Genomic DNA, 27,610 nt, shown 5'->3' with positions numbered 1-27,610 from the left:
TCTTTATGCAAGGGATAATGTGCAGCGAGGCGTCTCTATGGGGAAAAGAACACCTGAATCTAGATCCCTCTGCAGGTGGTACTTTAAGTATATATTGATGCTAATACTTTTGTACTTTTACTTGTAACATTTTGAATGCAGGACTTTTTATTGTACAGGGTTCCTGCAGGTTTCGCCAACTCAAATTTAAGACTTTTTAACACCTTTTTAAGACCACTTTGAATAGAATTTAAGACCTATTTCACGGCAATAAAGTGTGAAGGAAAATGTATATAAAGAAGAAATACGTCCCATAATCACTTACAAAGTAAATGTATTCATGTTCAACATAAGAACAATGACTGAACACAACAGCATAACAGTACAGAACTGTGTTAGCGTGTGTATGTGTGTATGTGTGTGCGCTTGAGTGTGTGTGTGTGTGTTAGGGCTGTGCAATTAATCATATTTTAATCGCAATTACGATTTTGGCCTGCCACAATTACGAAAACAACATAATCGGAAAAAACGATTATTTTGCTTTGCTAGGTTGTGACAGTGCACCACAACATATTTGATCTAATGATTTTTTTAGTAATGTATCATTTATTTAATTAATTTTTGTATTGGTTTTTCAGTTGAATTATACGTTCAGGGTAATCAACAGTTAAAAAGATACTGTTCAAATTATTATCTGTTTTAAAGTTCAATAAATGGATGTTTTCAAAGTCAATGAATAATCATATTTAATAATCGTGATATTAATTATTGACCAACATAATCTTGATTATTGCCATAATCGAGCAGCCCTAGTGTGTGTGTGTGTGTGTGTGTGTGTGTGTGTGTGTGTGTGTGTGTGTGTGTGTGTGTGTGTGTGTGTGTGTGTGTGGTGTGTGTGTGTCTCTGAGAGAGAGTGACAAGAGCTATATTCAGACTGAGCTCTGCTGCCTTGGCTACACTATTTCATCGTTGCTGTTATATGATTGGTGTTTAGCTACGGTATTTAGCGTCTACAGCACCTCCGCTTTTAGGGTTGACGTAGACCCAAACTTCGCCCGGAGGTCCCCCGGTGTTGTTGCGGGAGCTGCTGCACTAGCTAACACTCCACTAGCTAACGCTGCACTAGCTGCTGCTGCACTAGCTAACGCTGCACTAGCTAACGCTACATTAGCTGCTGCTGCACTAGCTAACGCTGCACTAGCTGCTGCTCCACTAGCTGCTGCTCCACTAGCTAACACTCCACTAGCTAACGCTACATTAGCAAAACAAACACTAATTTATTTTGCAAAAGGTGCAGCGGGCTTCAAACACGTTCCCTCCACTGGTTTCAACCAAGCACTAAATTAAATGTTTTCCAACCAAATACGGTTGAACTTACACTTCCCCATATTTATTTGTAAGTAGATTCGAAGATAGGCTACATGAGCTGAAGCTTGGTTGCTAGGTTACTAGCTGGGTGTTCTCCAATAAGGGGCCGGGGGAAACAAAGTTAGTGATTACTGGTTCCATGTTGATTTAATTCAATACAAATTGTTGGGGGGGAACTGAACGGCTATTACCGTACTGGTTACTTTGCAGCCCGGACATTTCCCCCAAAACACATTTAGACGCTATCGCAACACAGAAGTACCTTTCAAATCCGATAATTTTTAAGACCTTCTGAATCATATTTAAGACCTTTTTAAGGCCTTAAATTCTGATTATCAAATGTAAGACTTGTTAAGACCCCGCGGGAACCCTGATTGTAACTTTGTTTAATTGTCTGAACTTCTCCCACCTCTGACAATAAATCCTGAGTGTTTACCCTGCTCTGAAGGTTATTTTCATTTACAAATCCTGCACTCAGCTTTGCTTTCTCCAATATCATTGAAAAGCAGCCAGATGCTGCTTCTTTTTTCGGTTTTCGCTCATTTCTTGACTTTTTCCGACGCGCTTGCATTTAAATCCGGCTCCCCGTCTCCCCGTCGCTCTGCACATGCTGTGCACCCACCCTTCTTTCACATAATGGTATGATCCTAGTGTGTCCTCGCATATGATTGGCCGCATGGTGGCCCAGCTAAATAAAGACCCGCCCCTGCCTGCAAGGATTCTCAGCAAGAGTAGGAGCGGCTGAAGATTCTGCTTTCCCCGACGGGAGTCTGCTCTTCTAACGGCAGCTCGCGATCGGCGTGTTGGAGACCTCTGAATTAAAGTAGCAAGTCACCTCAAGTCAGAAGGCTCAAGTCCAAGTCATTGGTGTTCAAGTCCAAGTCGAGTCGCAAGTCTTTTGTGATGTTGTCAAGTCGAGTCTCAAGTCATAAAATGTGTGACTCGAGTCTGACTCGAGTCCAAGTCATGTGACTCGAGTCCACACCTCTGCAACATTGTAAAGTTAGCTATCATATATCAGGCTATAACTAAAGTAGTATTGATAATATAGTAACGTTACTGGCAGGACTGTTTATACTGACGCGAGATACGACTGATACTTGACGATCTGGTGGAGAAAGGTTGTGGAGCCTCCGTTGATATGTCGTTGTAAATGGCTTGATGGAAAGCAGGTGTGTAGTCGGGGAGGGTGCACAGCTGATTGCAGCAGGTGAGTGGAGGTTGATCCGGGAGCCAGGAGTGACAGCCACGAGCCACCACGCCCACACAAACAACACAGACAGGGGGAAACAAACAAACAAACAAACAAACACAAAGGAGACGGCTGGAGCAGTACAGCCACCACAGCGTTACCTAATGCAACTCCACACTACGTCTTACGGTGCTGTGTACCGTAGGGGAGATAGATGTAATACGGTTTCCTGATAAACGTTTTGCTTGATAGGCTTCAGCTGTGGAGAGTATGTGCACAACGCACCCAGGAACGAATGCTAGCTCCGGTCCTTTTCCTGTTAGGGAAACTGTGGACTCGATGTCCTGACAGGCTGGAGTTTGTGCAACCTGCACAAACACAAGCTCACCATGATTACAAATGGTGAAATGCAATGTAAAATTACCGAAAAAATACCAGCTCACTAAATCACAACCGCTCAAACCAACTACAAACTACTACCGCGGATTGGGCAGAGAAGGAGTCCGAGAAAGTTGCTCCCCCATGTGACGTAATATGACGCGTTTGACGTATGATGTTAAAAAAAGCAATTTTTAGTAGCAGAGCTCAAAACGGATCCTTTCCCTCTGAATTCCTTATGTCTAGTAAAACATATCAAATCCTGCATTAACATTTGTAATTGTAATTTTCAGGCAAGGTTAAGCATAAATGTAGTAAAAAAAACAACCTGCAAGTTGCTCTTTAAGTACAATTTTGAGGTACTTGCACATTTCCATTTTATGTTACTTTGTACTTCTACCCCACTACAATTCAGAGGTAAATGGTGTACTTTTACTCCACAACATGTATATAGTAACTTTAGTTACTTTGTAGATATAGATTAATGATAACAATATGATCAACATTTGTCATTAAAACTAGCTCCACCTTTACCAGCTTCGATAAACACATCAATAATTATAGTCAAAACACATCATACAATCCATTTACCATTATATATTATTAGAAAATGGGTTCATCTGCATAATGAGTAGGCCTACATTTACTTTTGGTTCTTAAGTATATGTTGACGTCAATAATTGTGTACTTTGACTTGAGTAACATTTGTAATACAGGACTTTACAATTTACAGATCTGAGTACTTCTTCCACTTTTGCTGATCACCATTAAACCCTTGCTTTATGTTTATAAGATACAGCACAACAAATATCCTTCTTCTAAGATTTAACAACAAGCAATCAGCACAAACTGGTTGCATGCTTTGATGCAATCTACTGAAAGTCCACTAAAGTCATACTGTACTACTGTAGGACTCAACTTTATCCGTAAACGAAACACACCTGTTTACCCAAAAGCCCCCCTGAGGGTTTCTAACTGTAGTCTTTACAGACCTCAACCCATTTATTGCTATGTCAATATTGCAGCCATCAAAACATATTCGGTGCAGCAGCTGATTATTGGCTCTCAGCACACCGTTTATGGTCCTGACGTAACAATACTGACAGTACAGTATACCTACAGTAGCTACAGAGTTCTCCATTACTGTGATGGATGAACAGAGCAACACGAGAATTCCAGAAAAACCGCGGATTTATCCACAGCAGAAACAGAGAAGGACCACCCTTACTTACCCAGCATTTTAACACCACACGATGTCTATTTTTCAAGTGACGTTACATCCCATCTCTTCAATGTTTGTTCTGACTGACCCCGCGAGACGACCACAAACAGCCCCCTGCTGCTGCTGATCAAAGCAGGATGTGAACAAATCACCGGCTTTAAAAGCTCCCCTTTCCCGTGTAGGGCGTCCGACAGAACTCTATCGACAAATTGTAACATTTCAAAATGGCTTCAATATCAGTGTGTAATTTAATGGATGCTCTTCATATATGCAATTATTGAGACTTTTTAGTACAATCGGTACTAAAGTCATTAATCGTTTTTATATAGTAAAGTCACATTGTTGACCTGTTTTCAACACTCTCACTGCTGTTTGCCCACTTTTCAACGAACATGTCCCACTAAAATGGCTAATGTATATATGGAGTTCGCCTTGCGAGCCAACATCAATGGCAAGACATACAAATATGCAAACCGAATAATGCGTATACAACAGCATTTATATATACTAATGGTATTTTAACATCCTAAGAAGTCATAAGAAATGATGAAACCCATTTTTCCAGGCTATCATGAATGCCTCTGTTTCTATCATGTGACTGACGTCAGCTGACCAGCAAGCGGAGGGCGGAAGCAGAGGAAAACATGGTGGTGTTACTGAGCAGGCTGCCTGCCACAGAGTGTATTAAGGTGAGTACCAGGCGCTGTAACCATGAATACTGATGCACATTAACTTTGTTAAATATATCATCATGGACCTGTTGGCGCGAAAACATGGAGATAAACCAATTAATGTTTAATATTAGTGAAGGACTGGCTCAATGTTGGCTCGTGCCTTACTACACAACAGGCGAAGTACTCAGTGATGGAAGAAGTACTCAGATTATTTTTTTAAGTAAAAGTACAAATACTAAAGTAATTAAATAGTAAACTACTGTTGAACATACTTAAGTAGACCTACAGAAGTATTATAAACTAAGTGTCAAATGTAAAAGTACTGGGAATGCATAATGATTCTGTTTAGAGTATTATATTATTATATACATGTATAGTATCTTGTTTTTATAACTAATACATATATATAGAGGCATTTAAACATTTTAGTTTTTCAGTGTGGGTCCAATTGAATCACTATTGGCTTTGTAAAATGTTGGGAATATGTGTAGCTCCACCTTTAACAGCTGTGATAAACACAATAATACATCAATGATCATAATCTGGTACTTTGATACATATCAAATTACCGGACATATGTATATATATTCTGAAATAGACCATCATTCATCATTCTAGTGGCTATGTTGATGCCAATACTTTACTACTTTTATTTAATTATGATTTTCAATGTAGGCCTTTTTATTGTATTTTTACAATTTAGTCTTGCTATTTTACTTTTAGCAGAGTACTTTTTCTACCACTGCATCCAACTCAATGTAATACCTGCTAATAGCAATTATAAATTGATATTATTAACGTAATTCTACGTAATACATATGTCACATATTCTGTATTTTTAAGAGGATCAGATTTAGTTTAAAATCACACTATTCATTTTCTAAAATAAGCATGTTTTAATCCAGTTACCAAAGTGTCTGTATCATATTCTATCTCACACTGCTTTGATTTGTATTTCATGATTAAGATATGACTGTCATTAATCTCTATTATTGTGGTAACTCTTTTGCATTAATGAGTTAACTGTTTTATATGTTATACTTGTTTTATTTCACTGTATTTTATGTCTTTCTTTCTTTCTTCCTTTTCCTAATATTTATATATTGCTTTTGTATTTGTTTTCTTATTCCTTTATCTCTCTTGCAACATTATATCTAATTCACAATTATTTGCAAAATGTTGCCTCTTTTTCTATTATGTCTGTGTATTGTGCATTTTCATAGGAGCCTGGGATTTGCATTGCCCAAACTGCACTGTAGTTATTGTGCATGTGAAAGCCTTTGAGTCTTTGGATGCTGGGATGTATAACCAGTATCTGTGTCACTCACATCCCAGCTAAAGGCCCCATCATGGGAGCCCAAACAGACCAAATTACTTTTTCCCCCACATTTATATAAAAATTGAACAAATAATGTAAAAACCAAAGGTACTTGCTTGTGTTTTCCCCTAACCAACATGCATATTGGGTTCTGTCTGGTGTGTAGTTTTGTCACAGGGTGGTGGATGGCCTGTGTGGCAGGGAGCCCCCCCGCAGGTCAGAGCACAGCACCACCTGGAGCCCAGAGGAGTGGCTGCAGCTGCTGGACTCCCTGAGCGCCTTCTACCGCCGGGCAGTGGGCAGCGACAGCTCCGAGGAGGAGGTGAGAGCCAGGGGTGTGTGACTTCTGTTGGGGACTGAATAGGACGAACAGCTGACTTTATTTTCTACATTTATATGGCAGACCTTTACTAAATGATTGAACTCAGGTTGGAGCAACATTTTTCTTAGTGGCCAAAGTGTGGAGCTACAACCTCTGTTACAGTCACCTGATGCCACCAGGCCAACACAGTGCTTCTATTGACTTACATTGTACATTCTTTGTTGAAATACGTCTGTGCATCTGTATGTTCCATGCCTTTAGAAGTGCATCAAATAAAAGCTTGTCTTCTAAATGTATTATTGAATTGAATTGAATGAATGGAAATGTGATTCTATTCAATAAGCATTTTACTATCATCGGAAGAATCACGAGTAATAATAGATTATGAGGGACAATGAATGAAATACAACCACTGACTGTTGGTATTTCAAGTCTTCTCATTGAGGTTATTATATAGCACATTAAAGAGGCTTTTGAAAAAGTTATTTTGAGGTATTTGTGTTCATTCAGAGTTTGTACGATGAAGGGCTGAAGAATTCATGTTTTCTATAAATAATACAAATATGAAACGGTTTTCTGGCACAATATAAGAATAAACAAACTCATTGGTTGCACAGGGCTGTCAGAACATCCGAGTGCTTGTTCTCCAGAGTCAGTTTCATTTGGCCATAATGACCGGCAATGCTTTATCCAGTTCTCAGTATACCTCCATGCTTCATACAGCAGAGCAGGATGCTGGCTGTGGTCTCAGCTCTGTTTCTCGTGCAGGTGCTGGGGGGGGCTGGCAGATGTTGGCAGCAGCCATGCTGAGGCGGTGCTGAGCGTGCTGAGGGCCAGACGGGAGGAGATCCACCACGCTCTGCTGGACAGAACCAACTCCATCTCCTCCGCCACGCTGCAGGACTTCGACTGGCAACTCAAGGTCACTCCATGCTTTATTTGTAATTCTTATTAGCTCTAAAGATTCATTTGAGATGCAGCTCAGCACTGGTAGATTGTTCTCGTCATGGGGGTGTGACTTTTTGCAGAATCAGTAACAGGTTTATTACCAGGTAGGTTGACACGTACGAAGAATTGGTGGTGCATACATCAAAGTAAAACAAAAATTCAAAAACACAGATGGAGAACTATTTTAAGAAAACTATAATAACATTAAAAAAATAATAATAATAATGAAAAATATAGTAAAATAGAAACATTAATAAAATAAAGCAGTATTTACATTGAAATAGAATGATATAAAATATGTGCAGTAAAAAAAACAGATATTGTCAACATTGTGTGCATTAATGTAATGCATAGAGTCTGCGTTGTGACTCAGGTAAAGTGTCATTAATGCATTTATGACTGCCTGAAGACCTACAGCATATTAGACCCTCCAAAAAAAACGCGGGCAAAAATCCTTGATTATGCGATTAAACATGCAGGGTTTTTATGGGATTTAATGCGGTGAAATTGCGGAAAGTTGCGAAAAATAATAGATTTTTTTTAAAATATTGGGCTGTCTTATTTATTGATTCTCTCTCACACACAACCTGCCACTAACGTTAAACCCCTTTCCTATTCAATTAAACACATTCAATGTTTATTTATTGTAAAAGAAATTGGGCTATTTTAATCACACTCTCTCTCTCTCTCTCTCACACACTCACACACACACACACACACACACACACACACACACACACACATACTTCTCCGCCTCATTCTGTTTTCATTTACTCGTTCGCAGTAGCGTGGCGTGGGAAAAAAATTAGGGGAAGCCAATAATACGTCCTTTCTTTTGGGTCGGGGGTATGGTGGTCAATGTAATAACGTAACCAGATGAGTGATTACAGCACCCGGTTTCATTTTACACACATTTGTATCATACAGATGCAGGACTTACACACGCCTGTTATCTAACCGACAGGTCCGCACGCACTCTCCAGCCCAAACGGCTGGCCTCCTCTCTTAACAGTGAGTGCAATCTACTGTTTCACCATAACATCTAGAGGGGCGCTGTTTGTTTCACTCTTTGTAAAATACTCAATGAGAATGGGGGAGAGACGGGCCGGCAGCAACACACAGCAAAGGAGAATTATCGAAACAAAACAAAGTGTTTTTATTTATTTATTTAAATTATAACTACAATCCGAAAAAACAGGGGAAGCCTAGCTTCCCTTGGCCTCCGGGAGAAAACGCCACTGCTCGTTCGTTATCTGACCAGCTTCAATCTTGTAGGCTTCTCACCTCGTTTCTTGTAGCCCTCGAAAGGGTTTTGGAGGTCGATGCCTCGGTGAACGTGAGTTGTTTGGCTTTCTTGTCCGCAGCAGCAGAAAGCATGTTCGAATGTTTGAATGAATCAAAGTGGGTCGTCACCGTCGATGTTCTCTTATGCTCCAACACACAGTTGCACGGGGTGCAGAATAGTTTCCCCCCACTTTCGTGCAAGACATCGGGGAACTGCTTTGCCCGGTCTTTAGCAGAAATGTTCGTTGGTAAATGAGATGGATTAGATGTTTTCATCTTGGTGTTTTCTCTCGCGTGTGAGCTCCACACGTTCACTCTACGGTGTTGTTTACCTTCTGTGATGCGCGAGCGCGAGCTCATCACTACTTCACATCAAGACGAGTTAACTTTTTTTTTGCTCAACTTTGTGTGGAAAAATGCGGGGATTATGCGGCCTTTTGATAAATATGCGGCCTTTTAAAAAATCTGCGCCATTTTGCTGATTATGCGGTAAATTCTGCGATCGCAGAATCACGTTTTTCTGGAGGGTCTAGCATATTATGACGGGTGCCTGTGGAAACACAAGTGGTGATACAGAGAAGAACCAGTTAAGCACCAGAAAAGCACAAGAACGGATCTTGAACCGGTTTGGTGGAAAAGGGGCATTAGAAGACAAGTCTCTCTAAAGTTGACCCCCTCCCCTCTGTGCCCCCCCCCCTGCAGCTGTCCCTCTCCAGTGATAAGATCTCGTCCCTGCACACCCCTCTGCTCAGCCTCAGTCTGGATGTGAGGGAGGACGCAGCCCTGCGCTCCGTCACCATGGAGATGAACCGAGAGGAGTTAAACACACTCATCAGTTCCCTAGAGGCCGCCAACAAGGTAATCTTATGAATCAATATGATGATAGGGATTTTTCAATTATTTGGGGAAATTTTTTTATCTATAATCTTTGCATCAAAAATAAGAATGATTATAAAATAAATATTAAAATTAATAATTTAAAGTCCACTAAATTTAGTGCATTTAGTTTTTTCCCGTCTGCTTTTAGTTGTATACTCCAGACTTATTTTCTGCATTGGGTGCGCCTAACTTTATGTCATCATTATATACAATTTAATAAAAGTACTGTACTTTTATTACAGCTTAGAGGAACTCATTCTCGTATTTCATTTTTTTCTTTCTTTACATTATACTAGTATTCCACTACATCTAAGAAGCATACATGTTCCTTTTCACAGCACTACATTTGTCCTTTGATTCAGATGAATACTACCACATTTAAAACAACTAGATAATCATCATGTACTATTATTGATAAAAGTACCAAGCAGTAAAAAAAGTTGTTAAATGAGCTCTAACTTCACCAGATGTGATGTGTGAGTGATAATGTATCAATAATTATAATCAAATAATTGTACAAAATGAGTACATTTACTTTTGGTTCTTTAATTCAAATTTGATAATAAGACTTATGTTCCATAGAGTAATATTTAGAAAATGATAGAGTATCTTTACACTTATATTGATCTCAATACACCTTCTACGACTGAATATATTACATAATATTTAATAATAAATAGTGTTACTGTTACTCTATTACTCTGGACTGCAGCCGCATCATTCACCTTGTAAGTTTCACAGTTGGTCATGTTCATTTATTTGTGGGAAGCAAAATCATTTGTGATACATTTTCAAATACATTATGCAGCCCAATAAGGTGTTTATAGATGCCAAATGTTCCACAGTAATGGAGGAGAAACACTAGGCGACATTGTTACAGCATGAACACAGAGCCGCACTATGATTAAAGCAAACACTCTGAAGGCTTCTCAATTCTCTAATTTCCCCATCTCGACTCCTCGACTCCTCGGTCCTCCGGTAGTGACCTGGAAATGGATTTCAGCGCGCCATGTTGATGGACATCTCATTTCTCTAAATGCACATCGAGGACCGAGCATCGAGGGGGCTCTCTGGAGGAGCTCTAACCGAGGATACACTGATGGTTCCTCCACGGCTCCTCCGCGTACGCATTTCCGGGAACGGTGGAGGCGTTACGCACGGCCGGACTTATCTCAGCCAATGACAGCTCTGCATGCATCCCCTGGATATTATTTTAGAAACTGCTATCATCGCAACGCAATGTTTACAGTGAGAACAGCTGTGAGGTCCGTGCAGAAAGCAGAGCAGTGTGTAAAATATATATCACTCAGTATAACAGGCCTACTCTCTTTATTTGCTGTAGTTTAGTAGATATCTACAAACAAAGAGTCGATACATATTTTTCTAAAAACCATTTAGTGCTTCACATAATAAAATACAAAACGGCTGTACCCTGATATATTATATGCTTTAGGAGCTGTAGGTGCGTGTGGTACAGTGTGTAGGTGCGTGTTGTACAGTGTGTAGGGTTGTACAGTGTGTACTGTGTAATAATAATAATAATAATAAATTATATTTCTATAGCGCTTTTCTTGAACCCAAAGACGCTTTACATCTGGGAGGGAGGGTAGACAAACAAAACAAAAACAAAGAAACAAAGAAACAAAACAAAACAGAAAAGCAGTCAGGAGGGAGTTGGTTGAGAGGGGGAGGGGCTTATGGATACAGAGTTGAAGAGGTGGGTTTTGAGGCGGAACTGGAACAGGGTGAGGGACTCAGACTCACGGAGGTCTTGGGGGAGGGAGTTCCAGAGCTTCGGGGCTGCCACAGAGAAGGCTCTATCCCCGAAGCTCCGGAGTTTGGCCTTGGGGATGGAAAGCAAACCGGCTGAGGTGGATCTGAGGGACCGGGGTGGTTGGTAGAGGATGAGGAGGTCAGTGAGGTAGGGGGGAGGGGCCAGATGATGGAGGGCTTTGTAAGTGAGGACCAGGAGTTTGTAATGGATGCAGTCTGAAACGGGGAGCCAGTGGAGTTCTTTGAGGACCGGGGTGATTTGATGCCATGATTTGGTGTGGGTGAGGAGTCTGGCGGCTGCGTTCTGGACACGCTGGAGTCTATTGAGGGATGTAGTGCTGATGCCGTAGAGGAGTGAGTTGCAATAGTCAAGGCGGGAGGAGATGAAGGCATGAATGAGTCGCATAGCTGCAGGGCGGGTGAGAGAGGGACGGAGTTTGGCAATATTGCGGAGGTGGAAAAATGAGGTTTTTACAACTTGACGGATGTGGGGCTCGAGGGAGAGGGTGGGGTCAAATATAATGCCAAGGTTGCGTGCCTGGGTGGAAAGGGAAACAGGGGTGCCATCAATGGTGACTGTCAGGTTGGGGGTTTTGCTGAGGGTGGATTTGGAGCCGATGAAGAGGAGTTCCGTTTTATTGCTGTTGAGTTTGAGGAGGTTATGTTGCATCCAGGATTTTATTGCAGTCAGACAGGATTCGATGTGGGTGAGGTGGGGTTGTGGGGGGATTTGGTGCTGAGGTAACTCTGTGTGTCGTCAGCGTAACAGTAAAAGTCCAGGTTGTATTGGCGGAGAATCTGACCAAGGGGGAGGATGTAGATGATGAAGAGGAGGGGGCCGAGTACTGAACCTTGGGGAACACCTTGGGTGACTGAAGCTGTGGCAGAGGGGTGGTTGTTGTGGGAGATTAAGTGGGATCTGTCGGAGAGGTAGGACTGGAGCCACCTGAGTGCAGTACCTTCGATACCGATATCCTGGAGTCGGGTAAGCAGGATGGTGTGGCTCACGGTGTCGAAGGCTGCACTCAGGTCGAAGAGGATGAGGATGTTGAGGGAACCGGTGTCAGCAGAGGTGAGGAGGTCATTGAGGACTTTGATGAGTGCCGTTTCTGTGCTGTGGTGGTGACGAAAACCAGACTGAAGGGGTTCAAAAAGCTGGTTGGTTTGGAGATGGCGGTGGAGTTGTTTGGAGATGATGCGTTCTATTGTTTTTGAGAGAAAGGGGAGGTTGGAGATGGGGCGGTAATTACCAGAGGTGGGACCAAGTCATTGTTTTGCAAGTCCGGGTCAAGTCTCAAGTCTTTGCGCTCAAGTCCGAGTCAAGTCTCAAGTCTTTGCGCTCAAGTCCAAGTCAAGTCTCAAGTCAGGATGGGCAAGTTCAAGTCAAGTCCAAGTCCTAAACTTTGACAAAACGAGTCATAAACAAGTCATTATGTGCTTTTCACCAAATGTAATGACATCGATCAACAGAATAATACTTAATAATCAAACCGTTCTTTATTAGTCACATTAATAATTTAATAATCCATTTTCTCTCTGCTGGTAAAGTAACGTGTTTTTTCGAATTTAAGAGGGATCAGTAAGGTAAGGCTACCGTGACGGTTTGATTCAGAAGGAGTTTAATGTATAAGATCCCTGATGTTGAGTCAACCAGAATGTTTATTTCCACTGTGTACAACATGTTATAAGGGACCCACAATCTATCTTTATGCAAGGGATAATGTGCAGCGAGGCGGTCTCTATGGGGAAAAGAACACCTGCATCTACATCCCTCTGCAGGTGGTACTTACAGTATATTTTGATGCTAATACTTTTGTACTTTTACTTGTAACATTTTGAATGCAGGACTTTTTATTGTAACCGAGTATTCCTACACTCTGGTACTTTACTCAAGTACAAGATCTGGTTACCAAAAAAAAAACCTGCTCTGAAGGTTATTTTCATTTTACAAATCCTGCACTCAGCTTTGCTTTCTCCAATATCATTGAAAAGCAGCCAGATGCTGCTTCTTTTTTCGGTTTTCGCTCATTTCTTGACTTTTCCGACGCGCTTGCATTTAAATCCGTCTCCCCGTCGCTCTGTGTAGCTGGCCTATACCACTACATCTGCTGTGCCCCCCACCCTTCTTTCACATAATGGTATGATCCTAGTGTGTCCTCGCATATGATTGGCCGCATTGTGGCCCAGCTAAATAAAGTCCCGCCCCTGCCTGCAAGGATTCTCAGCAAGAGTAGGAGTGGCTGAAGATTCTGCTCTCCCCAACGGGAGTCTGCTCTTTTAGCGGCATCTCGCGATCGGCGTGTTGGAGACCTCTGACTTAAATAATCAAGTCACCTCAAGTCAGAAGGCTCAAGTCCAAGTCAAGTCCCGAGTCATTGGTGTCCAAGTCGAAACGCAAGTGTGTTGTGATTTTGTCAAGTCGAGTCTCAAGTCATCAAATTAATGACACACCTCTGGTCATTACTGAGGGAGGAGGGATCCAGACCGGGTTTCTTGAGGATGGGAATGACAGCAGCCGTTTTGAAGGCAGAGGGAACGGTTCCTTGGGACAGGGAGGAGTTGAAAAGGTTGACAAGCTAGGGCCAGAGGACGGGGAGGCAGGACTTCAGTAGAGGGGTGTGTAGAGGGTCAAGCGAGCAGGTTGTGGGTTTGGAGGAGCTGATCAGTTTGAGTATTTCAGAGAGGGTAACCAGAGTGAACTGGGAGAGGAGGCCGTGGGGAGGAGGGCTCGGGAGGTCCAGGGAGATGGGGGGAGAAATTGTGGCGGTGGATGCTGGGGGAGATGTATATGTGTCAGATGCAGCGGATAGGGAGAGATTAATGGCAGTGATTTTGTCAGAAAAACTGGAGGAATGAACTGCATAAAGTGGAAGTGGAGGACGGGAGGGTGTCAGCACGGGGTTTGAGGAGCTTGTTGACGGTGGAGAAGAGGGTCCTGGGGTTATGGGAGGGGTCGGTAAAGATGGTGGAGAGGTAAGCAGTTTTTGCGGCAGTGAGGGCGTCTTTGTAGGTAGTGAGATGGAGTTTGTAGGATTCATGGTGAACTGTGAGGGATGATTTCATAGTTAGGCGTTCAAGCTGGCGGCCGGTTTGCTTCAGCTTACGGAGTGCAGGGGTGAACCAGGGTGAGGAGGTTTTAAAAGCGACATTTTGAACTGTATGAGTTTGTGGTCAGAGAGGGGAAAGGGGCAGGGGTGGAGGTCGAATACTGGGAGGTTGGTGGAGCAGACAAGGTCAAGGATGTGTCCTTTATCATAACTGGTTACACCGGGGAACTCGTGACGTTACGTTAACGGTAGGAATGGGACGTGTACTTTGAGGAGCCATTGTCGAATAACCAGGAAATACACATTTCGATCGCTTCTTCTGTTGTTTACATTGATATTTTGGTATATTTGGCTCCATAGGAACACTTTGATGCACATTCAGTACCAGTGTGTGAGGTTGCGATACCGATATCCGGACGCGTACAACGAGGACTACAAAATGACAATGAGGTGACGTTGGGATGTCTGTTCAAAACATTGCAAACGTGAATAAATCATTTCAAATATGTATTTGTCTCCAACTTTCATTTGTACATCGTTGTTAATGTGATGTTTAGTAGCTTTGATAGCTGTCCATACCTCCAGACAGCCTAAAAGTAAGACACAAGTTGTTTACTCACAGCCGAATGCAGCATCGAGATCCGTGGCCAGCTGTGATCCTCTCCGATTAACTTGTGACAGGACTTCTGTAGCTATTCTCCAGCGAGCAAGGTTTTTATTAAATACCTCCATCCCTCTCATCACAACAAGACTCTACACTGTGCAGAAAAAAAACAACATAAATGAAAATAACCTTGCTGGATAGCTTAGAATGAAACAAACAAACTATCTTCCATGGCTGATACTGATGTCACAGTAACGGCTAAACCACAGACAAGTCCAGCGGGGCACAAGTTGAATCCATATAATGAAATTGTTATTTTATATATATGTATATACATATATATATATATTAGTGTAAGTGTGTGTGGTACAGTGTGTAGGTGTGTGTGGTACAGTGTGTAGGTGCGTGTTGTACAGTGCGCATACATGCCAACCTTTCCAAATCCAAAAGAGGTAGGTTTGCGCGTGGCAAATGTACATGCCCAAATTAGGTAATCAGAAGAAATGGAACCCCAGTAATTACATGTATAAACCATATACTCATACTTGTTTGATTCTGAAATTGTATATATTTATATAAATATATGTGTGTGTATATGTCCGCATCTGTAGCCTGTTATTGTCTCATTATACCGCTACACAAACACACGTAGTAAATATCTGCACCTCAGTCACATGAAATGCTAATAGTGTGTATATTTGTGTCTTTCAGGTGGTGCTGCAGTTGAAATGATGGACAGATTGTGGAGGAATCATCCCACTAAAACCCAGGACTACAGGAAGTCCAGCAGGTGTTTGTCAGGGTGTCATGAAGTGTGAAATCGACTCTCTGCCATGCCATGTTGGAGGCACAATGACAGTCATATACATGAACATGTTTATGAGCAGTAGAACTCTCACTATTTGTTTTTTAAATGGACTGTTGCATCATTGTTGTATCGGGAACTTATCAAAGTACATTTTTATTTGCCTTTTCATAATGTTAAATCTTATTCTAGTGTCCATTCCATTTTACAAATAGTAGAAAGAAGAGTGAAATGTGCTAACAATAAATACCCCATTAACTTTATACCATACATATATAGTTTGAATGTTGAGCATATTGAATGAAATGTGAGAATATGGAATTAAAGCTTGAATGTATAGAATCAAACATGAGAATTGTTCAAGCTATTCGACGTCCACGACACAGGGCCACGTTTTTTTTATATATCTGATTCATCTGTACAAATGTTGCTGCAAGAAATGTATTAAATAAAGTAAAGTAAAATAACCTAAATAAAATATTTAAAAAAATTGACTACTGCTAATGATATGACAGCTATGATACAATACAAAGTTTATAGTAAGAAGCAATGCTGTCTTTTCTATAAATCTGCATAATGTGTGTTATCATGGAGAGTGCAGGTTTTTGAGCCAGTTTTTTATGAAACTAGCAAATGGTTCATGATATTTTCAACAGGCCATACTGACGAAAACTTATTTCGCATTTGATGACAAACTACACAATTGCTTTTTTCATATGTTTGGAGATGCTAACCTCCAAAGATTGGGCACGACTCCCCAGAGCGTGCTGTGGTTCCTATTTCACACATCCACACCTGTGCAATAATCATGCTGTCTAATCAGCATCTTGATATGCCACACCTGTGAGGTGGGATGGATTATCTCGGCAAAGGAGAAGTGCTCACTATCACAGATTTTTTCAGATTTGTGAACAATATTTGAGAGAAATGGTTATTTTGTGTATATATAAAATGTTTTAGATCTTTGAGTTCATCTCATGAAAAATGGGAGCAAAAACAAAAGTGTTGCATTTATATTTTTGTTCAGTGTATGTACAACATCTGAAGATGTGTAATTTTATTCATGCTTTCACATAATTTTACAGCATATTGCTATACTATTTCAGACTCAGTATTTACATTCTTATATTCAAAGAAAATCGGTAATATCTTTAAAAACTACAAGTCCTTTTATATCAGCTGTGCACCGTTATGGTGTAAATATAACCTATCTACGAATTAGATCAAATGTAAAAGTCAGCCGAATTAGTGTTGATACTGCAAGGAGACGTATTGTGTGAAGAGAAATTGAAGATGTTGTTTAATTGTTGATATCTTTATGATCCACGTCAAGTATTCAGTTTCGGCAGCATTTCTTCCAGTTTTTCCAAAGGTCTTCTCATCAGGGCTCTATAAATAAAGAACTACGGCAGATCTGTAATATGTAATGCAGCCGAACCGTGTATTACAATGCCGATATGTGATGACTTTCAAAGAGAAAAGCAAGAACATTAAGTATTCTTTTATTCTTTTAAAATGTTTTCCGGATTTCATATCATATAAACACCAAATCCCAGCATGCATTGCGGCTAAAACATCCAATCAGCGAGCTTAACCCATAGCTGAGGATCTTGGGTAATCGCTCGAAATGGCTACGTCTGTTTCCGGTTATTTTTATTTTGAAATTCAGTTCCTGACGGACGCCAAAGAAGCCCGAGATTATCGAATTAAACCAATAAATAAAAGCAAGGATAATTGTGTGTTATTGGTGAGTAAATAACAGTGTGTTATTGTGAAAAGAATAACAAATTAGAAGGAAAATAAGATTTAAAAAATACAGATTTCAGTATTCTGAGGCTCTGAACCCCATTTATTTGCCTCACAGACGGCAACAAAAGTCCGAAATTATACGATTTCAAATAAAAGCAATAATTGTGGCTTGATATTGAGTAAGAACATGTTTTTATGAACCACACAGCTTCCGGTCTTCCACGACCCGACCGGAGAAAAAGACGTGCTGCAGGCACGAAACACATTACCAGTAGAAATACATTGCTTTTAAAATCGAGCTGTGCAACACGAAAAAAAGGGGGAAATCGTGTTGGTGAACACGAATCAATAGATTAAAAATCGTGTTGGTGAACACGAAATGCCATGAGTCTGGGTTGGACAAACAGGGCTAATGTAGTTAGCCTAGTTAGTGGCTAAACCAACATTCTCCAGCTGGGTCATTTTTTTTATAGGGTGCCATTTGGACTTCACAAGTTGGGTGAAATAAATAGTTGATTTACCTACTTTTTAATGTTCTATTCTATAAAGGACATATCTAATTTGCTAAAAAACATTTTGGTCAAGCTCAGGCACCTAAATCTTTATATATATAGATATATTAACAACACGTGACACCCGGGATATGTCCACCCTGTTAAGGACATACACATAACTACTTAAATGAGTTTTCAGTGCATTCTTACAATTAAAGTGACTTTTTAACAAGAGTTGTATGTCCCTAACTCTAATTAGATATATATTTCATTCCTAATTAGTTTTAAGTAGTATATATTGAGAAAAACAAGTGTAGATTATGACAACGTGGCATATTTTTCCACTGTTTTCCATGAGAAAACTTAAATACAATAAGTATTACTAAAAGTTTCTAGAATATATAATCAACCTCTCTCATTTCTTTATAAAAGTACAAATATACACTTGATATTTGATATTTTCATTAAACTATGCTAGAAAAATACCAACATAACAGGGTGGACACCAGTGGAAGTCCGTCAGGGCCTTCAGGACCTTCTCTCCAGGCCCTATCATTTTAAAGTGTAATTTTTGGTTAAAATATTACAGTATTAATTCTATTGTTAAAACAATCTTTTATATTAAATTATTAAAATTGTTTGAATATATCAAATCGTTTTGGTTTGATATACCCACTATTTGGAGCTGGAGCTGCAACTTTGTGTATCTGCCTTTGCTTCTTCATAAGGCTATCTCCGTCCCAAAGGTCTGCTGTGTCTGTGGTTGCAGGGTTTTCTTATAGAATGTGTACTTTAGAGTAGCAACAAATATTAACAGAATTAAAAAAATATATCAGAATTTGATTTGGGGTCTTTGGTACGCCCCTAGGACCTGTGAGCAAGTCTGTGTGATGTCATAATATTTTCCTGCTGTGGGGCACGTACAGTAGGCTATTGCCCTACGTTGGAGACTGAGGAAAATGGCAGCTAATGAAGAAGACAGTAATTTGCTTCATAATTCATTTATTCAGCAGAATTTCTAATAAAAAAAATCACGGAAAAAGAAAGGCCAACACCAAAACTTGGAGGGCTCAAACAGGTAGGCAAAGGCTTTATGAGGCACTTTGCTGAGGCCAACTATAATCATGCTCGTTTTTTGCCACCACCAGTGGCTTGTGGAACACCACTGGGTTTGGTAGCCTGAACACCTTAACCAAGAGCTCTGATCATCGTGCATAACTTCGAGTACATTTTTAGTTTACATAAAGTTATTTTCTAGGTACTTCCATGTAAGCTTCTCAAGTTGGACGCTCTGAGCGTTTGTTGAGTGCCTTTGGCTCTGGTATAAGACAGATAAGTTGTTCCTCTGCATACCAGCTGACATCTTCACGTGGTCTTGGCCAGAAGTATTTGTTTACTCCATTTCTATGCATGCACTTCACTTGAATGCTATCGCCCTCCACGTCCATGATTATGCCAGGGTACACATCATCGTCATACTTAATGACGCACCACCCTCCAATGTGTGTGCTGTCAACTGCCGCTGGTCGCCATGGGGTCTCTTCATTCTGATTTGGGGGGGTCACAGGAACTCCATTCACAGTAGCTACTTTCAGGTCGAAGCAGGCACAATCCAGTGGACCATCCTGCCTCTGACAGAAACAACTGATGTCCCTGTACTTGATATGCCCAGGTAAGACGCTGATCACCTGGTGCATCCTCATTGTGCCCTTAATAGGTGTCAGAGCAGGGACCTGAGGTGAAAAGAGAGGATATACAGTAGTATGAGATATAATATTCAAAATATTTGGCCAATAACAATAACTATCAACGTATAGAGGGCCTCAAAATACTTGACTACTGTGAATGTTTTTGCAGGGGTGCGGGGCATCTTTACCTCTGTTTTTGCTTCAACTTCCTCTTCACTGACAAAGAAGAGCTCCACTGTTGATTCCAGTCTCTTGAGTTTTTTGAAAAGAGTGATGGCATCTGGAACATCTTCCCCCAAGCGCACAATTCGGTCCGCTGACCGCTTCAATGTCCCTCCGATGCCATCTGGAGCTCCTTTGCCATGGCTGGCCTCAAAGAAATTCCAGGTCAGTTCTTTGAAACCAAGCCTGAATGGCTCAGTGGAGAGAAAGTAAAAGTTTCCCTTTTGCTTGTACTGGGTTGCCGGGCCATCACTGTAGAAGTGAAGCCTTTCCACCTTTGGACACTTGGTCTTCACCATCTCCAGGACAGGCTCCAGGTGGGCCCAGATCGCTGGTGGGTCATGTCGTCGTGAGGATGAGATTGAACAGAATGACAGTGGTGTCTGTTCAGTGGTGTACAGTACACCAGTGTGCAGCGTTGCCTGTTGATGGGACCCTCCAAAATGCACAGACTGGATCTCGTTGTGATATTTGCAAGAGTAATTTTAGCTGAAATCGATGTGGATTAAGCACTCGTTGGCTTGGAGGCTTTCCCGTAGCTGTCTGTAAGCACTGTATTGCCACCTGATGTTAAAAAGGTGCTTACGGAATTTGAATAGATTCTCTTGAAATTTGCTGACCAGGTCTGATTCAGTGCTCTGGACCTCGTTTTTAAGCGTAATGGTCTTCCTCTCTTCCTCACCTGTCCTTTCAGTAGACCATTGTACAACTTGTACAATTTCCTCTGTGGCTGATTTCAGGGTTGGGTGAGTGGTGAGGCGGCACTCTACACAATCACCATAGGCACAAGCTTTCATTTCTGTGGCACAGACAGTGCGGTCAACCATCTCCTCAATAGAGTGAGGGTGTAGAGGGTGTCAGCCATGAACTGGAGGTTTTCATGGGTTTTACACTGGCACGTGGCCCGATCAGCATCAGTAGGGGCCACGACCCAAAATAGCCGACATGCACAAAAAAGACAGTATGACACGTTGTCTGAGTTTTCGGATCCAAATTTCCTGTGAAGGTTCTTGAGTGTGTCAGAAAGCAGTCGCTTCTGCATCTTCTTCTTCCTCACTGTGATGGTCTGCTTGCGCCCAGTTGTCATACGACTCACGTCATCACGAAGAAAGAAGGTATGGATACTGGCTTTACTTTCTAGACTGCTTGAACTCTTCTTCCTCTGAAAAGTATTACGGTCTGCATCCCTGTCCAACATCCCTCTCTTCTTGGAGAATCCAAGAGCCCTGAATGCAAATGACTGCCATTCCTATACAAATGCATGCCATTACTTTAAGTACTATACCTATAATCCTTGTGTACATAATATACTAGATAATATACCCATCAGTGTTTCCCTAGGATTTTTTGCAGCAGTTTGTGTTGTGCCTATAGATCTAATGGTGGTGATCATTTATTATATTATAAAAACATTATTATAATGTTATAATAGTAATATAATAATATAACAATAAATAATATAATATAATATTAACAAATGTTGTAATAAGTAAACAATACTTACATGTCCACCCTGTTAGGATGTTGTCCACCCTGTTAGTTGAATAAGCCTAACAGGGTGGACACTAACAGGGTGGACATTTTGAGCAAAAGTTAGCCTTTACCCTGCCTGTGTTAGCATATTTGCTAGCATGACCTTGGATACTTTATGAGGAATCAATCACTTTTTAAAGGAACTTTTTAAAATAATAGAATTCGATTAATATCCTTCATACTTAGGCCTAACAGGTTGGACATGTTATGTTCAAACACATCAAACAAAATTGACAGAAACATCCAAATCAGTTGTAAGAGCAGTAGAAACCCACACAGCTTACCTCAGTTGAATTTCTCGCCTCTGGTGTCATTTAATTTCATAGGTGTGATGTCACTGAGAAATATGTATTTTTCTTAAAGGGACAGATACACAGCTCAACAGGGTGGACAGCGACCCTCGGGGACAAACATTAAACCTTATTTTTATATATATTTTTTTTACAATTTGAATAAAAACATTATTTGATTAGATAGATTTTGACAAGTTAAATAAAATAATAATAACATATTTATAAATTAATTTTGTTTTTAATAGCTATATTTTAGATCTAAGTTGAATGACCAGCAGTGGGGACATGGAAAAACTCCTCGATATCCCTTTAACCAATGCTTTTAAAATGAAAAAAAAAACTTAGATGTGCATATCATTGTATTAATAATAAATTAACAATTTAACACACATTAAAAACAAAATGTAATTAGTATTTGTCCAGATTTAGACAAAAAACAACATATTTTGTACTGGGGACACCAAAGGCACCACATTAAAAAAATGACCCAGCTGCGAAATCTATATAATCCTGGTAACTAGCTTCTTTAGTTGAGGCTATCAAAGAGAGCTAACGGAATGGGGCAGGGCTTATCTGCCTCAGAAAAAAAAAAGTTGTGTAGCATGATTTAAAAAAAGCTTTTCACCACTATGACTCCCCGGGTAACAGAGGGTAAATGAGATATAGAATAATAGATGAAAACTTAAATATTAACAGCTAGGCGAGTGCAGAAATGTCACATTATGTGTGTCAAGATGAGGCTTGTTTCCAGGCCGTGGCCTTCCAGTTGATTAGACAGGCGTCTGTCTGATTAATACTGAGAATGAGCCCAGCTGCCCCGACACACACATTCATGCTAAATGTGCTAATGGCATTGGTCTTCACTCCAGAGCGTCACAGTAATCCTGAGAATGAGCGCTACACAGCAGTGGCGGCGCCAGATATTTTCTTTTGTGGGTGCTGTGGGGTAGCTTGACGTTTCATAGAGGGTGCTCAAACATTTAGGGTTTCCCATTAATGTACCGGGCGCTACAGTGAAATTGTCTACTGCAACACTCCCCACACGCACACACACAGTCTACCCGCGACTGTTACAATGAAGGCACGATAATCAGCTCACGACATATAGGTGTAAGCAGGGGCAAAGTGCTATTTACCTCTGGCGCCGCCACTGCTACACAGACGTGTTAACTGGACTAATGGAGTCCACCTCCAGCCCCTGCAGCTTCCCTCTAACCCCTCACATCTGCAGTGCACAGCTGGAGATAAAAGAGGCCAAGGCAGTGCTGGACTGAATCAAAGCTTTATAGATAAACTTCAGGAAAGATTATATTACAGTATGCTTTAACAAAACAGTATCATCCTAAGCTAACTTTAACTACTGACAGTTAAAACGATTCACTGTGGGATAAGTGTGTATGTTGTTGTGCTCACCTGGGAGAGCACGTGCCCCACGTACTAAGTCCTATGAAGGTCACATCCTTTCTTCCCTTTTTTCTGTCTGCAACCTTCAACTGCACAATCCAATAAAGACAAATAGGAAAAATAAATTATCTAAAAGAAAGGTTGAGTGTGTTTAGGATTCTGTAGCATCTAGCTGGATGATTCAGATTGCAACCAACTGGATACCCCTCTGCTCAACCCTCCCTTTATAATGGTCTGGAGTATGAACATAGTTCTAAATATTATATTCCTTATTAACCAATATATCTCCCTAAATACTACACACTGCTCCTTGAATGTAGAAAGAAGTGTATAGCTGGCTATAGCACATTGTGTTATCAGCATAAACTATAGTGCACTCATCCATGCAGTTATGTAACTCAAGGGTCTATAAGTAGATGTCCCTACTGCAGTACAATGAACAAAGGCTGACTGGAAGGTATTACAGTCTCAATGATCTCCAACACCACAGCATGTTTTGGAAAATGGTATATGTATCATGGTATGGTGATAAAGAGCCATCAAACACGCAGTTCTTTTGTGATTTGTTTTGATTTTCAAATTATTTTTGAGATAATCAGTTTAAAAGAGAACATTCACAATATCCTCTGTGCCCAGCTACCCAGCCATACTTCAGTGCCTACTTTACATACTATAAAGAAGTAAACTATTATCTCAGCAGAGGCTATGCTTTTCAGCTGACATCATGCCCATCAACCTCAGACCAGACCTTGTGCTGTGGTCCAACCCAGTCTCATGGCATTTCGTGTTATAGTCACGACATTTAATCTATTGATTCGTGTTCACCAACACGATTTTCCCCTTTTTTTCGTGTCACACAGAACGATTTTAAAAGCAATGTATTTCTATTGGTAGTATGTTTAGTTCCTGCAGCACGTCTTTTTGTCAGTTCGGGTCTTGGAAGACCGGAAGCTGTGGAGTTCATAAAAACATGTTCTTAATCAATATCAAGCCACGATTATTGTTTTTATTTTAAATCGTATAATGTCGGACCTTTTTTGTCATCTGTGAGGAAAAGAAATGGGGCTCAGAGCCTCAGAATACTGACATCTGTATCTTATTTTCCTTCTAATTTGTTATTCTTTTCAAAATAACACACTGTTATTTACTCACCAATAACATACAATGATCCTTGTTTTTATTTATTTGTTTAATTCCATAATCTCGGGCTTTTTTTGGCGTCCGTCAGGAACTGAATTTCAAAATAAAAATAACCGGAAACAGACGCGATACACAGATACACAGCCACTGAACTGATTACCCACGATCCTCAGCTATGGTTTAAGCTCGCTGATTGGATGTTTTAACCGCAATGCAAGTAGGGATATGGTGTTCATGCCATATTAAATCCGCCAAACTTTTTTTTTTAAAGAAAATAATACTTAATTCCGAGTGTTCTTGCTTTTCTCTTTGATAGTCATCACATAACGGCATTGTAATAGACGGTTCGGCTGCATTACATATTACAGATCTGCCGTAGTTCTTTATTTATAGAGCCCTGATGAGAAGACCTTTGGAAAAACTGAAGAAATGCCGCCGAAACTGAATACTTGACGTGGATCATAAATATATCAACAATTAAACAACATCTTCAAATCAAATCAAATCAAATCAAGTTTTATTTATATAGCACATTTATAAACGATTTTTGGTCGAGCTAAAGTGCTGTACATATCTTCAATTTCTCTTCACACAATACGTCTCCTTGCAGTATCAATACTAATTCGGCTGACGTTTACATTGATCTAATTCGTAGATAGGTTATATTTACACCATAACGGTGCACAGCTAATATAAAAGGACTTGTAGTTTTTAAAGATATGACTGATTTTCTTTGAATATAAGAATGTAAATACTGAGTCTGAAATAGTATAGCAATATGCTGTACAATTATGTGAAAGCATGAATAAAACTACACATCTTCAGATGTTGTACATACATAAGTGTCCTACACTAATAGTGCAAAGTTATTATGGCTGTGTGTACCTTGTGTGCACCAGTGGTTAAAGCACGTTATTGAATTATTGTTATGTGTTATATTTGATGAAAAAAATATTAAGAGTACATACTTTCATAGGGGGAAAGTAGAAGGTCAATGATAGAAATATAGAATATAAAAAATCAAGAAGATACTATAAGTGATCTCTACAATAAAACAGTTTAGTGCAGGATGTACAAAGATATTAATAGGAGGATGTGCAAAACAGAAAAACGAATGAACCTTTATTTAAACATTAAATAATACTTTCGATTAAGGTCTTCTTTTGAAATAAGAAAAAAGCTTTGGGGGTATCTATCTACAGATAAATATTAAGCCTGACAAAGTACTTAACGTCTAATATATTGTTTTTCTGCAATGTTAACTATGTTGAAGCACTTATTTTAACTGATATTATACATATGAATTATACTCTTATGTATGTAGATAGTATAAGAAATGTGCAGAATATGACAGTTTAATGGTGGAGGTATACACACATATTGATAGATGTCTTGTAATGCACTGTTGAGGAACCTCAGCTGCGACCCAAGTTTTTAATTCATTGCATAACTACAACATAGTTGTGTATATGATATGTCAATAAACCTTAGAACATCTTGAAATCTTGAAAGGGATGTGCAAAATAGCCATTATATACAGTCTTTAATTAACTATTAGTAGAGAATAACGAGTAATGAATATACTTTATTACTCGTTTCCATTCATGTCAATTGCAGATACATGTTTAGTCTTCTCAAGCACCAACTATCAAATATCTCTCCTGATTGTTGGCACTTGACAATCACCTTCCCTGAATTTTACTCAGGTGTAACAAAAGTCTGATTTAAGGGTTGTTTATATTTCACATCATTAATCAGAATCTGCAAAGTAATTAAAATAAATTTAGTGGAGTAAAAATACCAGGTTAACCTCTGAATTGTAGTGGAGTAGAATTACAAAGTAACAATGAGCTGTCATGTGGGTATATATTAATGCTGCACATTATGGACACAAGCAATTTTCACCCATTTATTAATTATATGTTTTACATTTGATAACACCAATGTGTTTAATACTGACAACTTCTAATTGTGGGAAAAACGAAAACGTTCAGTAGAGACGTCCCATAGAACATTTTGCGAAACACAATAGCCAGCATGTGTAGTTCTGGGGGGGCGTTCGATTCCAGTTTTGGATAGTCTGGCATGGTTTCGTTCCATTTCAAACAGCTGTTTGACGCTCGGAGTAACCTTGGCTCACTGCCACTCCAACATCCAATCCCAGAGCTTGAAGATTAATCACGGGTACAGTAGTCCTAAACGATAGCTGGGGATTATGGGTAGTGTAGTGTCTTCGGCCATCCTAAACTCAGAAATGTTTTCGGATTTGATATGGCATTAACACCATATCCCTACATGCATTGCGGCTAAAACATCCAATCAGCGAGCTTAAACCATAGCTGAGGATCTTGGGTAATCAGTTCAGTGGCTGTGTATCGCGATGATGCTCGAAATGTCCCTTATAGGCCTACGTCTGTTTCCGGTTAAATTTATTTTGAAATTCAGTTCCTGACGGACGCCAAAAAAGCCAGAGATTATGGAATTAAACAAATGAATAAAAACAAGGATAATTGTGTGTTATTGGTGAGTAAATAACAGTGTGTTATTTAGAAAAGAATAACAAATTAGAAGGAAACAAATATTTTAAAAAATACAGATTTCAGTATTCTGAGGCTCTGAGCCCCATTTCTTTTCCTCACAGATGACAAAAAAGGTCCGACATTATAAGATTTAAAATAAAAACAATAATCGTGGCTTGATATTGAGTAAGAACATGTTTTTATGAACACCACAGCTTCTGGTCTTCCAAGACCCGAACGGACAAAAATACGTGCTGCAGGCACGAAACATACTACCAATAGAAATACATTGCTTTTAAAATCGTTCTGTGTGACACGAAAAAAAGGGGAAAGTCGTGTTGGTGAACACGAATCAATAGATTAAATGTTGTGACTATAACACGAAATGCCGTGAGATTGCGTTGTGTGGTCAGATCATTGAGCTGAACGTAGCGGGGAAGAAAAGGTCCGGACAGTTCAGGAAGGCCACAGAGGCTCAGTGATGACGAGGCTACTCCGTTAGCAAGATGGCCCTAAGGCACGCAGTCAAAGAACTGAAGGAAAGGGGCAGTCAGCGGCTATGAAGGAAGCTAAATGAACCCCTCTGGAGGTGTCGTATCAGTGAAACATTAGCCACGTTCACACCAAGTACTTTGCCGTACTTAGTTCCAAGCACTTAGTTCCCCTATGGAACTAAGAGCCGATTGCGTTCACACCGGAATAAGTTCCCTGACGGAAGATTACGCAAATGAGCTGCTGATGTCACTTCGTCTTCTTCTGCTTTGGGTTTACTGGC

General features: G+C 40.2%; 3 protein-coding genes across 4 annotated transcripts in view; 1 reads left to right on the top strand and 2 right to left on the bottom strand.

The window, feature by feature from the left end:
- atp10d (ATPase phospholipid transporting 10D) overlaps positions 1–4,321 on the bottom strand; it is a 63,749-nt gene extending 59,428 nt beyond the window's left edge. Inside the window, exon 1 of the mRNA XM_034241269.1 lies at positions 4,150–4,321. The gene's annotated coding sequence lies outside the window, so the exon portion shown is untranslated. The remainder of the gene's footprint in view (positions 1–4,149) is intronic.
- A 373-nt stretch (positions 4,322–4,694) lies between these two features.
- commd8 (COMM domain containing 8) lies at positions 4,695–16,287 on the top strand. Of its 2 annotated transcripts, XR_004571662.1 has the most exons (5): positions 4,695–4,828; positions 6,298–6,453; positions 7,222–7,375; positions 9,388–9,543; positions 15,700–16,287. XR_004571662.1 is itself a non-coding variant. In XM_034241273.1 (4 exons), the coding sequence occupies exons 1-4, from the start codon at positions 4,784–4,786 to the stop codon at positions 9,553–9,555; spliced, it is 540 nt and encodes a 179-aa protein (XP_034097164.1). In that variant the 5' UTR covers positions 4,705–4,783. The 2 variants fall into 2 exon arrangements, 1 of the variants encoding a protein (XP_034097164.1); XM_034241273.1 differs by lacking the exon at positions 15,700–16,287 and having other exon boundaries at positions 4,705–4,828; positions 6,298–6,470; positions 9,388–9,555.
- A 2,427-nt stretch (positions 16,288–18,714) lies between these two features.
- LOC117563112 lies at positions 18,715–20,673 on the bottom strand. The gene is made up of 2 exons (XM_034241281.1): positions 19,913–20,673; positions 18,715–19,769 (listed from the first exon to the last, which is right to left on the bottom strand). The coding sequence occupies exons 1-2, from the start codon at positions 20,243–20,245 to the stop codon at positions 19,314–19,316; spliced, it is 789 nt and encodes a 262-aa protein (XP_034097172.1). The 5' UTR covers positions 20,246–20,673; the 3' UTR covers positions 18,715–19,313.
- Positions 20,674–27,610: the final 6,937 nt, after the last annotated feature.

This window comes from Gymnodraco acuticeps, unplaced genomic scaffold, assembly GCF_902827175.1.
Source record: "Gymnodraco acuticeps unplaced genomic scaffold, fGymAcu1.1, whole genome shotgun sequence".
Lineage (NCBI taxonomy): Eukaryota > Metazoa > Chordata > Actinopteri > Perciformes > Bathydraconidae > Gymnodraco > Gymnodraco acuticeps.
The sequence above is the reverse complement of the archived record's forward strand: the minus strand, read 5'-3'. Positions and strand labels throughout refer to the sequence as shown.

Excerpts from the sequence above, each read along its gene's own strand:
- LOC117563112 (XM_034241281.1), bottom strand. The coding sequence starts at position 20,245 with ATGGTGAAGACCAAGTGTCCAAAGGTGGAAAGGCTTCACTTCTACAGT. Across the intron at positions 19,770-19,912 it reads AAGTTGAAGCAAAAACAGAG|GTCCCTGCTCTGACACCTAT; the intron begins GTAAAGATGCCC and ends TTTTCACCTCAG.
- commd8 (XM_034241273.1), top strand. The coding sequence starts at position 4,784 with ATGGTGGTGTTACTGAGCAGGCTGCCTGCCACAGAGTGTATTAAG. Across the intron at positions 6,471-7,221 it reads GAGGTGAGAGCCAGGGGTGT|GTGCTGGGGGGGGCTGGCAG; the intron begins GTGACTTCTGTT and ends TTTCTCGTGCAG. Across the intron at positions 7,376-9,387 it reads ACTTCGACTGGCAACTCAAG|CTGTCCCTCTCCAGTGATAA; the intron begins GTCACTCCATGC and ends CCCCCCCTGCAG.